The sequence below is a fragment of the Crocodylus siamensis genome, chromosome 11 (genome assembly GCF_052110815.1).
Source record: "Crocodylus siamensis isolate JL-2025a chromosome 11, ASM5211081v1, whole genome shotgun sequence".
Classification (NCBI taxonomy): Eukaryota; Metazoa; Chordata; order Crocodylia; family Crocodylidae; genus Crocodylus; species Crocodylus siamensis.
The window spans coordinates 46,998,583-47,013,901 of record NC_143405.1 but is presented as its reverse complement, the minus strand read 5'-3'; the positions used below and the strand labels follow the sequence as shown (position 1 = coordinate 47,013,901).

Below are 15,319 nucleotides of genomic sequence, written 5' to 3'. Positions count from 1 at the left end.
ATGGATGCTACCTGCAACTGTATGGCTCACGACTCTGGCCTGCCCTTCCCAGCATCCCACCTCAGCCCCTGCCCTCCCCCTCTGCAGAGGCTGCTTACCTCTCGGTGGGAGCTGTCCATGAGGACCCCAAAGGTCCCGAACTGGGAGCACTGGCAGTGCACATGTGTGGTGTTCCTGTACACGAGGTCACAATCTCTCACTGTCCAGAAGCCAGACGGGTCGGTCCTGCAGCAACCAGACAACACAGAGCACTCTGAAAGGATCCGGTCTTCCACACCACATCTCCTACCATGAAGAGGCAGCCAGCGGGGGTGGGAGGGTCACACCCTGCTGGGCACCTGCCTTACAGCTCAGGGACCCTGTGGCTGCTGGGAGGGGTCTTTTCTCCAAGGTTCCAGATGTGGAGGTGCAAGGGTGCAGGGATGACTGAGGCTGGTGATCCCCAGCCGGTGTGGCAAGGGCATGGCCATGTGCCAGTTCTACTCACAGCACACAGGTGCAAATCCCCTTGCCCCTGAAGACGGTGCCATGTCAAGCCAATTCTACTCCCCACTGCTCCTCCACCACACCCTCACTAGCAGGATTTCACAGCACCAATGGCAGTGAGGGAAAGGCAGGGAACTAGTCAACTCCTCTGGGCAACACCTAGTGGGGGAGTCTGTGCCGGCCCTGGACACTTACAGGCTGGAGTGGTTCCACTGCACACACAGGGGCTTGCTCCGGTTGGCCGTCTGCAGCAGGCGAAACTCCAGTACCAGCGGTGCCTCCAGGGTGCCCTGGATGAAGGTGTGGTTGCTGAACAAGGACACACTCACGATAGGGGAGTTCATGACGGGGTTCTTGGGCAGTCTGCAAGAGACGACAGGGACTTCATCACGAAGCTGGGCTTTTACCAGGCCATTCCCCAGACAGTAGCAGTGCCAGAGCTGGAGGCATCTCTGTGCCCATGAGAAAGACTGATGGAGACTCAGCCAGACTCAGCCCTGCCCCAAGCCAACTCCCTGAGGTCTCCCCAGTCCTTGGTCTTCTCTTCAAAGCTGCCACATGGGCGCAACCAATGCCAGTTGTGTGAACGGCATTAGCAATGCAGACACCCACACCCTGGGACCCAGGCAGGGACCCCAGCTTCTTTTGCACAGGCCACCAGGCAGCTTGGCTCAGCCAGCAAGCAAGCAACAAGGAGACCAAGTTTTGGTCCCTGCAAGGCTGGCAGCACCTGGCTGGCTTGCAGTCTACCCCAGCACAAGCAGGCTGGCCACACTGAGGACTGTGCAGTGGGTGGTACCTGAGGCTGCGGCGATCCACCTGGTAGCGGGCAGGGAGCAGACCCCCCAGTGTGCGGTAGATGATGAGGATGATGATGGTGACAGCGGGCTCAGGATCTGGGAGGGCCTGCCTGGGGGGCGAGGTCCACATTGTGTCATTCCCTTCACTGCTTGCAGGTGTCGGCACCGCTGTGGATGGAGCGCGGGTCAGACACACAAATCAAGAAGGGACTCGTGTCTGGGCATGTCCTGGACAGAGCACAGGGCCCGGTGGAAGTGAGGACAGGCACCTCAGGCTGTATCACTAGGCACGATGCTGCAGACACAGGGGTGCCTCTTGGAAAAGGAGAGTAGGTAAAACCCATTGCCTTAGCTGGGGCCGTGCTGAGAAGCCCTGAGAGCTTCAAGACCCCTTCCCTCTCCTACCCTAGTTACTCTCCAGGGACCAGAAGTTGTCTCCTGGATGCTGCTCTCTGGGACTGTGCAGCAGGGCGGCCTCCTGCGAGCCTGGGAAGGCCCTTCAGAGTCTAGCATAGTCTCAGCAACAACCATAAGAGTAATGTAAGATGCTTCTTTCCTTCAGGGACTGGGCAGGCTCCCAGCTCCTGCTGGCTTGAGGCTACTGAGTCAGAGGAGGCTGCCTGCCAGCCTGGCCCTGCTCATTCCTGGCTAGGCCACATCAAGAACTATATGAGCCTCTAGGATGAAGCATGTGGGGATGCCCAGTGGCCCTCTGACCTGGTGGTATGGGGGGGTGTGCTGTGGAAAAGACTCAGACAGAATCAGGCAGCCAGGACTGAGCTCTGGGCACTGCTGTGCCCTTTGTGCAGTGCAGCCCTGAGCAGAGCAGCCCTGGTCCCTGCCAGGCTGGGGCTAGGGGGCACGGGGCAGACACTTGCTTACCTTCTGCTTTGAGAGGGGTGAGCAATGAAAGTGGCAGCACCACGTGGGTGTGGGGGTCCCACAGGGCCTGACCTCGGAACAGGCTGCTGTGGTAGCGGGGGTAGCGCCTCCGCACATGGGTGTGGTTCTCCATGCGGTCGATGCTGAGCACTGCGTGGGGAGCAAAAGAAGAATCAGGACTTTGGGCTGCTGGGTTTGGGGGCCCAGCGTGAGGGATCAGATGTCACAGCGTGAGGACCTAGCCAGGGTTAATGCACTGGCTTTTTAGTTTGGGATGGCACGTTGCAGTGGGCTTAGGCCACAACTGAAGTGAGTGGGAACTTTTGAGTCCTATCCCTGTGAGATGTGCGCACCCCCTCCCCACTGCATGTCCCCCCCAAGCCATGACCACACAGTGAGGGGACCATGTATGGATGCACATGCCAAACCCACAGACATGTCAAGCAGGAAGGCACCATCCTGACATACTCGGTTGTTCTCCAGCCAGCGGAGCCCTCCTGGGATGCCCCTTCTGATAAGCTATGACCTGGGAGGAGCTGCCCAGAGCTGTGGTGAGCAGATGTTTTACTCAAGGGTTTACAGGGAATAACCAGGAGGGAACAGCGCTCCTGGGAGAGAACTGCTATTCCCCAGCAGCTGCCTGTGAAGTTACCAATAGGGGCTGTCTGGAGAGGAGATACATCCCAGGAGCCCAGCCCATGCCCGGGTACTGACTGGCAGGTGTGTTTGGTTTCTCCAGGTGACACTGCTGGGGACACAGATCACAGCTGGCCTGGAATTACTGCCATTGAGCCAGGAGACTCAGGCTAACTGCCCCTGGTCCCCAACTCCTGCAGACATCCATGGAAGTGTGTGTGGTCCCCAGAGAGGGGGATACCTACTTAGCTGAAGCCCCTCCAACAGTATCACACTCCACTGTTGAGTCAAAGGAAAGCTCACCCTTCCTGCTCACCAGCTGACACCCCCCCGCTTCAGGTGGGGAGACATGACACTGGTCTCAGCTGATCCTTTTGACCTCTGTTAGCCCTTTGTCTTCGGTGTCAGGGCTTCCTCCCCTGCCCTGGCACTACTCCCAGCCACCGCCTACTCACTGATATTGGGTGTCACCACGCCCACGGGGTTGAGGTAGGTGAGTTTCATGTTGCTGGCCAGCGTGCCCGTGTACTCTCGCAGCTGCTCCATCAGCCCAGCACTGCCGTGTTCACTCTGCAGCAGCATGTCCCAGTGCTCACGGTTCTCCAGTGCCAGCACTGAGCTTCCTGCCTGCAACAAGTTCTGCAGACAGACCCAAAAGGCAGAGTCCTTAGAAAGCTTGAGTGTGAAATGCCTCTCTGAGCTCCCCCACCAAGTGACCTGCTGGTAGCTTCTGGTCCAGGAAGGCTGGGGTGTTTGGGATGCTCTGTTCTCCAGAGCTGGATCCACACCTAAGCACAGCCCCCATGAGACTCTCCTGCTCTCACTGAGACAAGATCCCAGACTCTGGACCTTCTCAGCATCAGAAAGGGTTTCCTCCTAGAGAGTCTCCATCATCCTTTTCTTGGTTCACTGGCTCTCACCAGTTCTTTATGGGCCACTCTGAACCCTTGTCAACAAGCATGTAGTTGAAAAGTGGGCACATGGCATGATCTGCAGGCTATGTGCCACGGCCTCATGGACTGCCAGCAGTCAGTGGGCCACTATTTGGGAAGCACTGGTTTCATTTCAGCCCCTGGGTTCCCCAGTGTTCCCTGAAGCATCCAACTCCTTTAATAACAAACAGGCTGAGCAAAGCAGCAGGGCTGGTCCCCTACCTAAGAAACTGCACTGAGGCTGGTCCTGGGACAGCAGTGATAGGTTCTGCTGCCTTTGGCCGGGGAAGTACAGGCCACCTTCCACTGCACCTGGCACTCACCTCATTGAAGTGGGCATCCTGGGTGGCAGTCAAGCCAAAGCCATGCTGCCTGCTCTCAAAATCCATCAGGCGGGTCAGGAGGCGGTAGGTGATGTGGACATCATTGCCGAAGTAGCGCTCCATCTGGTCAGTCACTGTGCGCAGCCGAAGGGCCAGCTTCTTTGCCTCAATGGTGTTCAGCTCTGTCTCATTCCTCTCCAGGCCCTGCAGCTGCCAGCAGACAGGAAGGAGAGGAGATCAAGTAGTGCCAAGTCATGCTGTGGCTGCATCACTCCAGCCCCAGAAAACCCTGGGATAAAGGGGAGCAGGGCCTGATGCCCAGCAAGTCCAGCCAAGCTTGGGGACCATCTTGGAAACCAGGGAGATAGGCAGTATAAAGGTTCTCTCCAGGAACAATCACCAGGCCAGTGGCAGGTCTGAGACTAGGCACTCCCTGCAGTGACAGCTGGCTAGCTTTATGCTTGCAAACTGTTCTTGTGGAAGACACAAAACCCCTGATGACAGAGGCACTTGGATCATGCAGATGGATCTGGTAGTTAGAGACACCATCAACCTGGAGTCTAGACAATGACAAAAACATGTTTCTAGTGCTGTGCTTCCTCATGTGCCCTGCCCTGCCCTGGCTACTTGACTACTGGATTTTCCTGTTCCACAGGGCATAGCTTACTCTTCTCCTGAGAAATTGCCCACAAACACGGTGAAACTGACTATGTTAGCTAAAGCCACCGGGTGCAAAATCAAGAAAATGGAAGAAAGAACACCTAATACTTCTTTTCTGGCCTCTCCAATCTCATCCAGTTACAAGGGTTTTCAGTATTACTGCTGACAGAGGCAGACTAAATAACCAGGGCAGTCCAAGTCCTGCATCTGATGTTATCATTGACTCTCAGCTGTTCCATGCTCAGTTACTTGGCTTTGGAGCAGGAGAGCACAGTAATCTGGACCCCCAGACAACCCACAGCTGCTGATTTGTGCGGGCTCATTTCTCTGGGACAGAACAGTGGATTAGAAGGAAATAAAAAATTAGAAGCAAAGGAGGTCCCCCAGATGGGTAAAAGAATTTCACAGACATGTACAGAGTGCAAATTAAAAAGCCAGCAGTGATAATTTGCCCAGATGCCTGGAAACTGAATTGTCAGGTGAACTTAAAGATTCAACGTTTCATCTTTACAATCAGGCAATAGTAGTCTTCATTCATTTTGACAGCAGGCTGAATGGGGCATGAGGGGGAGCACAGCTGTGTCAACTCTCTGTGGATGGTGGAAAGAAGGAGGGGGAATAATCTGATCCTTGCTACCTTCCTGGAATTGTCCCAAAAGTTTGTCACAACAGTGCTCAATGAAAAACCTGTTCAGAAATGTCACAAGGAGAGCTGCTGGGTGCTGAGCCCTTAGGAAACTCCAGCTCCCCTTTAGGAATCTAGCTGCTCAGGGCAAGAGCCTGGCAGACAGCTGCTGCCCTGTGCAAGGAGAGTGCGGATTACCAGTGCAGAGAGCTCCTTGAAGGCAGGCGATGTGCAGTTGAAGAGGTCTGGCTCCAGCCAGCCTTTCCCCTCATCGCAGTGTCGGATGGCTGAACCTGAAAGGAGGTGCAAAGGTCAGGAGTTTGAATCCAGAGTCCTCACCTCCCAGCCTGCAAGGAGAGCGTCACGTCCAGAGCCAACCTGCTGCTTCTGTCACTAACATCAAGAAATGGTGTTTGCCTCCTCAGAGCCAGGCCAGCTGAGCTATCCACTGGGACCCCAACCCATGTTGCATTAGAGGGAACCCTGATTTTCTGTGAATACTGACAGATTCTGTAGCCGTTCATTCATCAGCTGGGACAAGTCATCGCCAGACTGAGGACTGCCCACAGTCAGTTGCCCCCAGGTGTTTTCCAGTTGTGGCACACGACCGGTCTCCTGTATCAGGTGGCATGACTGACTCTGGGAGAAGAGAATCAGGAGTGAGCAACACCAGTCAGCATCACTGGGACTCAGGCCCGAGGACCCCTGAATAGTGATGGAGGGATCTGTGCCTCCCTGAAGGGGACTAAAGATATGACCAACACAGTACAGCCTGCCTGGCCAGATCCATTGATTCACTAAAACACCTGCACCCCATTCATTGCTCAGATACCACCACATCTTTCTCTTCTGCCTTGTATCTGACATGTCAAGAGAGAACTCCCCACAGGGAGGCTTCCTGGCCCTGCTACACCAGTATCACGATAGCCTTATGGTCAGACTGGTGCAGTGATGCTGGTACAGACTAAGGTTGGGTATTTGACATGTCAAATAAAGTTCAGTTAATTGACCGGTTAAATATTGGTCAAAAACTGTAAAAAACTGCCAACAGGTCCACATAATAGACAGAAAAAGCACAAATTTTCCACTACGAATGTGTCAAAAGCAATAAAAAAGCATATTTCTGTCAAAAAACCACCAAAAATGTAGGTTTTTTGGAAAATTGTTATAATCTTTGACCAGTCAAAAAATATGTAGTCAATTGACCAGTCAACTAACAATATTTGATTGGTAAATTAGCCAGCTTACTGACCCTAGTACAGACAAGGTCTCTGATACTGAGGTCTCTGGTCTTTCGTTTAACACAGGGAAGCTCTGACCATGGTCAGGTCAGCTCTGGATGTCCCTGGAATACATATAAAAAGGCCCTGAGGAAGCCCAGTGAGCACAGCACTGACTGAGCCATGGAGGCCAACACCAATGCCATGCACTCCAATGACGTGGCCAGTAGCCCACCACGTGCCATCACCCTCAGTGGTGTCAGCTATTCATCTGCATGCAGTCCTTATGGGAGCCATGTCCTAGAGCTAACAACTCTTGTGCCTCCGGGGAGGTGAGTGGATCCATGCTGTTGTGTCTGTGGGAGGCTCAGACAGGGGAAGCAACTTGCCCAGGATCTGAGTCAGTGGGGAGTCAGCACTAGGTTTCACAATCTTGTAGCTTCAAGAAGGTCCTCTGAGCAATCTAGCAGGCATTCTCCATCCTGCTCATTCTCCACTAACCCTATCACCCCTGTCTTCCCAGAAGGCTTTTTCTCCTCAGTGCTATCAACAACAGCATCAATGCCAGAAAGGGCAGATAGCACTCAGTCCTGGAGGCTAGGGCCACACAGTATGCTCACTTTTTCTCTGTATCTTGCCTTTATTTCAGCCAAGCAATACCTTCCCCCACCTCTCTCAAGCAGTCTGGGAAGCCTTCTAGAGCCCTGTAATTTTGGAGGGATCCTGAAGAATGTGTGGAAACTAGATTCCTCTGCCAAAGGAACTAACAAGAGACAGGTCCCTGCCATCCTGGAGGATGATGAGACACCTGGGGCATGATGCCAGCTGACAGTATTTTGCTTTTCCAAGCCCATGGGCAATGCTAAACCAGGCCATGGGGTGCAGAGGTCTACAGCTGGCCTGGCCAAAGAGCCATGAACTAGTCTACCAGGCAAAGAGAACTCTTCTGTAGCAGCCGGGATGCCTGAAGCCTGCTTGCCAGCCACGTTCCTTTCCCTGCTGTTTGTGGTAGCTGTGCCTGGAGGTACCTGTCTCTCTGCCAGGTCTGCCTTCAACCTGACTGGTCCAAATGGGTTCCTCCTCTTTCCCCCATGTTATGTCTGTCCAAAGCCCCTCCACTTCCTCTTCCCTTCTTTCCCTCTCTGATGGCCACTGGGGTAGCTCCCTTCCCAAAGCAGGTATCACGTTGCAGCTCTCCCTATTGTCCTGAGCCCTCTTAGCCAACCCCCATCAGTGCTCTAGCAGCTGAAGCCATGGGCCACCTGCAAGCAGCCCCCTGAGCACAGCAAAAGCAGCACCTCCAAGTTCCAGCCCTCCACAGCAACATAAAGGCAGCAAGACAGAACGGTAGCAGGGCAATGCCTGGCTGCAGGGGTTTCTGTAAGGTTAGGTTTCTTGGGGAAAGGAAGAGTGGTTGAGGGCAGGCAGTGGTACAGGGAAGCCAGGGCCAAGGTACAGCATTAGTAACAGGGTTGGCAGCTCTGGAAGCATCAGGAAAAGTGCAGGGACCATGGGGGTGCCAGGCAGGGAGCAGGGAATGGAAAGCCACGCAAAGCAGCCCTTGCAACACCCAGGGAAGGGAACGGGTCCTTACCTGCACCCCGCAACCCTGATCAGGCGGGAGAGAAAATGGGGAAGAGAAGCAACATGGTTAGGAGTGGAAGGAGTCATGGGGGAGAGGAACGACTTCCTCCCGGCAGGTGTCTGGAGGAGGGATGGGATTGGTGCTGGCCACCCTTTTGGCACAGCACTTCCCAGGCACAGAACTGCTCTGGGGACACAGAGAGATTCCTGGAAGCCTCCTGCATCTCAGGCCATGGACCCCACACTCCTTTGCCCTTCTGCTGGCTGGGAAGAGTTTCACTCTCCACTAAGGCTGAGCTCCAAGACCCTGAGGACAGCAGGGCCCTTCTCTGGGGCACCCCCCGCCCCCTCGGCTCCAGGCTACTGAAGCCAGGAGTTGGCAGGACTTTTGGTGCAGTGCCAGACACCTCTGCTCTGTCCCACCCGCTGATGGGCAAGGAAGAAGGATTCAAGATCTAAGGTGGGTCTTTTGGCCCATTCTGTTTTTTGTGGGGATGAAAATCCTGGGCCTGCTCTGAGACTGGCTCCCAAGAGCCCCATGCCCCTGCCTGGGTTCAGCCCCTGGGCTGTTCCCATCACACAGCCTGGATCCCACTGAGAGTCCCCACAGAGGCATCTGGAGAAGGGTTCATAGAGGCCCTTCCACTCTCACAGATCTTTCCATACTCCGTTTCCAAGGACAGTGCTTTTCCCTCTCAAATGACCGTTCCCCACTCTTCCCAGCCCACAGAAACAGGAGCCCATTGCTCCAAACATGAGAACAGCAGGAGCAGCTCAGATCTGCCCTGCTCACATCTCTGGCCTGCAGCAACCCAGCATGGGCTGGGGGAGGGTTGTTGCAAGAGTCAGCCTGGGAAGAGGGCCCCTTCTAGGACTCCTGCCAGGGGTCCCTCTAAGCACCCCCCACTCCCAGATCACTTACCCAAGGAACCTTTGGGACAAGGCACCAGGGCTGAGAAGCCAAACTTGGTCTGCGGCCACCAGACACCCGCTCTCAGGGTCTTGGGGCATCCATCATAGAGCACTGCCAGTGGGAACAGAGATGCTGTAGTTAATGGGCTGCATGGGGGAGGGAGCTTGTTGCAACTAAGTGCCTCACCAAAAGAATCACAAACAAAGGGCACAGGGGTTGGATGACTCTCCCTAAGCCCCCAGAGCCAGGTTTGTCCTGATCCAGGGGTGGGACTCAGGGGCTCCCAACTCACCCTCGCAGCCGCTTGGTGTCACCTCTGCAAAGGGGCTGTCGCAGCTGTTGCACTGGCGTCCGATCACACCAGACCTGCAGTGGCACTGGCCCGAGTCCTTGTCGCAGGAGCGTGAGGAGGAACCCACAGGGTAGCAGTCGCAGGGCAGGCAAGTGTCACTGCCTTGGGGCCGATAATGGAAGTCCTGCAGGAGATGGGAGAGTGGCGGGGAAGGCAGTTAGAGAGCTGGGGTGCACAGAGGGGAGTGGCGGGGACAAAGAGAGGCCTGTCAGTACAGCTAGCAAAGCCTGTGGGGAGGAAGAGAGGCCCAGAGAGTCCATGGGGAAGAGGAGGGCACAGCCAGAACTGAGGGAAGCAGGGGCAGAGCAGATAATGGGGGTGGAGGGTTGTTACAGTAGGACTCTGCCCACAGCAGCCTAGGTGGAGACTACATGCAAGTCTCCCCAGCCATAGCACCTTGCCCTGTCCAGGGCTTGAGCAGGAGGTGACATGGAAGTGCTGGGCAGGACTGAGGGGACACAGGGCACTCAGGCAGCGCAGCTCCTCCCCAGCAGACCGAGGTGGAGTCTCCCAGGGTCCTGGGGCTAGCAGGTCATCTGTTCATGACAGCTGCAAGGCCATCACAGGACAGGGGGGCACAGCAACACACCCCAGACAGCCTGACAAAGGCAGGAGGGACAAGTGCCACCTCTCCGTGCCAGGGGAAGGAGGAGCCCAGGGTGAACCCTCAGGTGCAGGGGTGGACAGGGCATGAGGCTGCATGTAGGGTCTAGGAGAGGGCAGGGCAGGACAGGGTAGGTTGTGGCTCCTTACCTTGCAGTGGCATTGTCCATTGGTTTTGTTACAGTCAGGGTCGAAGCCCTTGTTGATGTCACAGTTACAGGGCCCACAGGTCGGGTTCCCCCACCAGCCTTTGGGACACTGCTGGTCCATCCTGGGACACAAACCCACGGTGACCTGAGGCCCTCCCCTCAATGCCCAGCTCAACACTTGCCAGCAGCAGTGTCCCTGTCATCATGCTCAGAGTGGAGAACAGAGCCGCCCAGCCTGGCCAAGGCTCCAGGCTGGCACAACAGGGGAAACAGCAAACTCACCCCGAAGGAAGACAGAGCAGGGGCTTGCTGGGCATGGCAGCAGCCCCTAGAAAAGGGCAGAACAATGAGGGTGGGAGGGGGCAACTCCTGAAATGGCCGTGGGCCAGGGCCTGAGTGCATCCTAGGGGCAGCCCAAGGGGGAACCCTGCCTCATGGAGAGAGCATAGGATTTCATAGACATATGAAATAGGGAGAGGTTGTGAATAACAGGGACCAGCACCTAGTGCGCAGCCCTCCCACTCTTCACCTCAGTCCCCACCTGACATCACCCCCCTCCCCTTGGTGTCTGCCCTGCTAAAGGCTGGTGACAACACAGCAGAGGAGCCCAGGCCAGCTGACGCTGATCCCTGGCCTGGGCTTCAGCACCCTTCTGGGAGCCTCCCAGTGGAGAGAGAGACCCAACCCCAGGGGCAGGGGAAAATGGCTCTGAGCTACCCAGGACTCACCTGTGTTCACAGTACTGCCCAAAGAAGTTCCCTTTGCACTCGCACACATACCCCAGGGGGCCGCCTGGCCGCCGTCGACATACTGACTTGTTCTTGCAGGGATTTAAGTGACAGGCATCCATGCAGTCCCCTCCATAGTACCCTGTGGGGACACACCGGATGCTGTCAGAAAGAAGTGATGGCAGCCACAGGACAGGCAAGGAGAGGCGGGAGCTGATGGAGGTGAGTCATAGGGTGGGGGCTCTCTGCTGAGCCAAGTAAACCTGGCTTCTCACAGGGGTTTTCCTGGAGGGGCCCAAGGTTATGACTCATGTCAGGTGCTTCCCTTGTGCTGTGAAGGGCCCCAAGCACAGCTGACAGGAGAGAGGATACAAGACAGGCACAGGGGAAAGGTGTGAAGAGAGGAATGGAAAGGACATGCAATGGGTAGGAGTGGAGGGGAGGAGGGCAGGAAGCAGGCAGGGCCCTACCTGGCTGGCATGAGCAGGAGTAGCTCTGCCACTCATCCCTGCAGATGCTGTTGGCTGGGCAAGGGCTGGCATCACAGGCATTGGGCACACCGCATCCTGCCTCCACATTCAGGGCACTGCTGGGCTTGGGCAATGCCAGCCCTGTGGGTGAGTCCCCAAGGCGCACGCCCTGAAACCCAGCAAGACATGTGGTAAAGCCTGGGACTGGCATGACTGTCCCAGCCAGGCCAGCAAGCCTGACCTATCTCCCTCACCACCACTCCCAGGTGCTCTGGACCTTGCCAGGCTGCTGCTATCCACTGCCCTCCCTTGCCCCAAGGCTTCCACGCAGAGCTGTCTGGGCAGAAGCACAAGACAGAGCAGCCCTGGAGGTGGCTCTGAGCACTCACCTGCACGCAGCCCTTCAGACCACCCTGCACCTCGCCAGGCCCCGGGATCCCCCCGACATGGAGATGCTTCACCTTCAGGCCATGCAGCTCATTCCCCACAACTACGGTGTCCTGTGGAAGGGGGGGCGTGAGGTGGAGCTGCCCGCAGTCTGGATCTGCAGGGCACCCTGGTCATCGCCCGCTCCCCGCAGGCCTTGTGGGAAGAGACCCAGCCAAGTACATGGGGATTGGTGCAGGGTCTCAGAGGCACTGAGCTCCCTCCCAGAGGCCAGCAGGAGACACAGGGAGGCTGACAGGCACCTTATAACCACCTGCAAGGGAGCCCAGTGCCGGCAGCCGGGCCCTCACACGCCCTCCTCCCAACCCTCCACTGCTGGTGCCACCTCTGAGAAACCCCCTTGCCAGCATCTAGAGAGCACAGACCTGGTAGACCCCAAAGTCCAGGTTGACAGTAATGATGTAGCGTGAGTCCCGCCCGTTGTGAACATCCCGCAGCTCAAGCTGGACGTCGTGCCACTTCCCATCACTCAGGTGCAGCTGGTCCAGAAGCAGCTTGGTGGTGCGGGCAGAGCCCCTGTTCACCACGAGGGAGAGCAGGCCTGCATCCAGCTGAGGGTGAGGGAAGGAGTGGTAAGCAAGGCCCAAGACAGCTCACGTCACTCCCTGTCCTGCCCTTCCCATGTCAGCCAGGAGTCCTCCTCAAAGGACCACCCATAGCCAGGCTGGGGACACCCCACCTCTCCACCTGGCCAGCATCCCCTGTATCCCACTGAGCAGAGCCCAAGGCTGAAAAGTAAGTCAAGGGGCCTGCCTCTGATCAGCCTGAGCTGCAGCAGCTGCCCCAGAAGCTGTGCATTAGGCTACCAAAAGGCAGGCTCCCTCCCTCCAGCCCTGCATCCCTCTGAGCTGGGTACCTGGCACAGAAGGGTGGTGTATTGGCCGGCATGCACCTGCAGCAGCACCCCATCCAGCTGGCGGGTGCGGAACGCCAGTCCCACGTACCATGGCACCGAGATCTTCACCTCACTCTTAAACTCCCAGGACAGGAGGCCGTTACCATGGAAATAGTGAGCGTGGGGCATGACTGGAAGGGAAAGCAGGAGCATGAGGACTGTGGAGGGCTCTCTCCTGCACCCGCTGTCAGGGCAGCCAGAACCCGCCTCACAGGACACACACACCCATGCAGGGGACTTCACATAGTTGGGGCCCCTGCTCTGACCCCAGATGAAGGGCACAGTCATCCTGTACCTGTGAGCTCCACCTTGGGCAGAATACCATGGGGCCCCTGCCTGCAGGTTTTGCCTACTGGGCCACTGCGCACCCATCTGTGCCCACCCAGCTGCCCTCCCCCCACCACCCACAGTGTGCACTCACCCTGCCGGCAGTCCTTGCCCCCGAAGCCCACGGGGCACTTGCAGAAGAAGGTCCCCCAGCCCACCGAGCAGGTGCCACCATTCTTGCAGGGGTTGGACTCGCAGAAGGTGTGCTTGGCATGGCAGCCTGGGAACATCGTGGCAGAAGGAGAGATGGGAACAGTCACCTGCAAGGACTTATACTTGGGCTGTGCCTCCCCACCACCCTTAGTATGAACAGTGTGTCCCCCAGCGGCTGCAGGGGCATGGCTTCACTGGCAGTGGCGGGAGCCTGGAGGCGAGGTCCCACAGATGCCGCCAGCACTGTCGGCGGTGGGGGGGAGGTGTGGCGAGCACCGACCACAGGTCAGCAAGCACCCGCAGGTGCCGCCAGCAGCGTCAGCAGCAGCCAGGGGCAATCAGGGACTGCCCACAGACGGTGCTGCCAACAGGGTGGCGAGCGGTGACCACCCGCAAATGCCACCAAGTGTCAGTGGTGCCTTTTTACAGGGTGTACACCGCCATGCACAGGGGTTGCATGTGCACCACCTACATGTCGCCCCAGGCCCTAAGCAAGGGGAGTGATGAGGAATCTCAGCAGCTTTTCAGAACAATCAGCCTGACCAGAGCCCTCCACAAGCACAGGCCCTGCCCACTGTCCTGTGACAAGGGCTGAGGGTGTTTCCCCTTAATCTGCCAGGCCAGGAAGGCAGCAGAGGGCTGGCATGACTCTCCCCAGGATCACTGAGGACAGGCTGACTTTGCATGTCCCACCTCGGTGCCTGGGAAGGGCCCATACTGTGTGGCATCTGGAAGCATTGCTTGGGTGGGCAAAGAGCTCTTGTGACACAGAGCCTTTCATGTCTGAATCCTTTGAAGGGGCCAGCCTCGGCCTGGAGGAGCCAGCAAGGGTGGCAATCACCTGCTCCTCACCCACTTCACAGAGGACATCCGTGCAAGTGGCATGCACTGTCACCCTGGCAGGCAGCCTCAGGAGGGGCCACAGGAGCTAAAGGGACTGCGTTCCTCCTTCATGCCTAGAGAAGGTACATCCAGGGCAGGGAAGGGGCCAAGGGAGGAACTGCTGCTCTTTCCCCACCCCTGCTACTATTATCATCCCTATTAGCAGCACAACCCTGTAGACAGCAGATGCCCTGCCCTGGGCTGCCAGGCCAGCCCCCTTCACCTGGAGAGAGGGAAAGTGCATGGTCCCCTGAGGTCCTGCTTGAGACCCAAACCGCTGCACTCCTGCACTACCTGTAGATGTTCCATTGTTTGCAATGTAGGAAGCCAGGTCAACACGTCTGCTGTCGATGTACAGGTCCCTCATGCACCCCACAAAGTCTCTGTGTGTCACAGGGAAGTTTTCGGGCAGATTGGGCACCCCTCCAAGGAGCAGGGGCCCCGTTAGGTCCAGGGACCTGCCAGAAGAGAGAGTCTGTGAGGAGGGAGAATTTGGTCACGCTCCCTCAGGGCATCAGCCAGCTGGTTGCTGTATGCTGGAGATGGGTGTGACAGCAGAGGTGCACTGCGAGGTGAGGGGGGTGGTAGTAGTGCCATGCTTGGGTTCTGGGCCAGCCATCAAGCACCATCACAAGGACACAAAGTACAGCCCCCTTTACACTTTCCTCCCAGCTAGGCATGTGGCATGGGGACAAAACCGAGACAGCCAGCACTAAAGGGCACATCTGGGTCCCTGGCACCTCCATCCCTGGCACCACCCACACGAGCAGGTATCTTCTGTGTTCTCAGTAGCTCCTTCCAGCTGGAGCTTGGTGAGTTTACAGCTCCCTTCAATTGAGTGTCATCCCCCCCAGCCCCTCCCCTGCTCTCCCTTCTCCCCTCTAGGGAGAAAAGCCAGTCCTCAGCACACTCACTTCTTGGAGCTGGTCTGCACCCCCTCCGCCGCACAGGAATAGTTTCCAATCTCGCTGCCAAACTGCAATGCCACCGGTGTGTCACACTCATCCACCGTCAGGATGGCCACCTTGTCCTTGGAAGGGCCCTGCACCACGCCCAGCGAGCCAAGCTTGGGCTGAAACCAAGAGCCACAGCATCAGCCCTCAGCCAAGGTGATGCAGCCCAGGCACAGTGCCCACGACGGCTCTGAGGGTGAGCAGGATGTCCACTCACACATGAGGAAGGGCCTTCTGGAAGCCCTTTCCCCCTGTGTCCTCACAGGGACCACCACCCACACACACACACGGCAGCCCTT

At 57.1% G+C, this 15,319-nt stretch overlaps 1 protein-coding gene across 1 annotated transcript in view; it reads right to left on the bottom strand.

Moving 5' to 3' along the window:
• The window catches only part of CELSR3 (cadherin EGF LAG seven-pass G-type receptor 3), a 62,872-nt gene that overhangs the window by 18,171 nt on the left and 29,382 nt on the right, over positions 1 to 15,319 (bottom strand). Inside the window, exons 6-24 of the mRNA XM_090022771.1 lie at positions 14,982 to 15,139; positions 14,362 to 14,525; positions 13,127 to 13,252; positions 12,667 to 12,836; positions 12,176 to 12,361; positions 11,753 to 11,863; positions 11,364 to 11,532; positions 10,894 to 11,035; positions 10,167 to 10,287; positions 9,354 to 9,537; positions 9,071 to 9,172; positions 8,159 to 8,173; positions 5,543 to 5,637; positions 4,060 to 4,269; positions 3,260 to 3,443; positions 2,169 to 2,318; positions 1,286 to 1,454; positions 682 to 849; positions 99 to 225 (exon numbers count right to left, since the gene is read on the bottom strand). Of these exons, the coding sequence (XP_089878897.1) occupies positions 99 to 225; positions 682 to 849; positions 1,286 to 1,454; positions 2,169 to 2,318; positions 3,260 to 3,443; positions 4,060 to 4,269; positions 5,543 to 5,637; positions 8,159 to 8,173; positions 9,071 to 9,172; positions 9,354 to 9,537; positions 10,167 to 10,287; positions 10,894 to 11,035; positions 11,364 to 11,532; positions 11,753 to 11,863; positions 12,176 to 12,361; positions 12,667 to 12,836; positions 13,127 to 13,252; positions 14,362 to 14,525; positions 14,982 to 15,139 (2,751 nt within the window). The remainder of the gene's footprint in view (positions 1 to 98; positions 226 to 681; positions 850 to 1,285; positions 1,455 to 2,168; positions 2,319 to 3,259; positions 3,444 to 4,059; positions 4,270 to 5,542; positions 5,638 to 8,158; positions 8,174 to 9,070; positions 9,173 to 9,353; positions 9,538 to 10,166; positions 10,288 to 10,893; positions 11,036 to 11,363; positions 11,533 to 11,752; positions 11,864 to 12,175; positions 12,362 to 12,666; positions 12,837 to 13,126; positions 13,253 to 14,361; positions 14,526 to 14,981; positions 15,140 to 15,319) is intronic.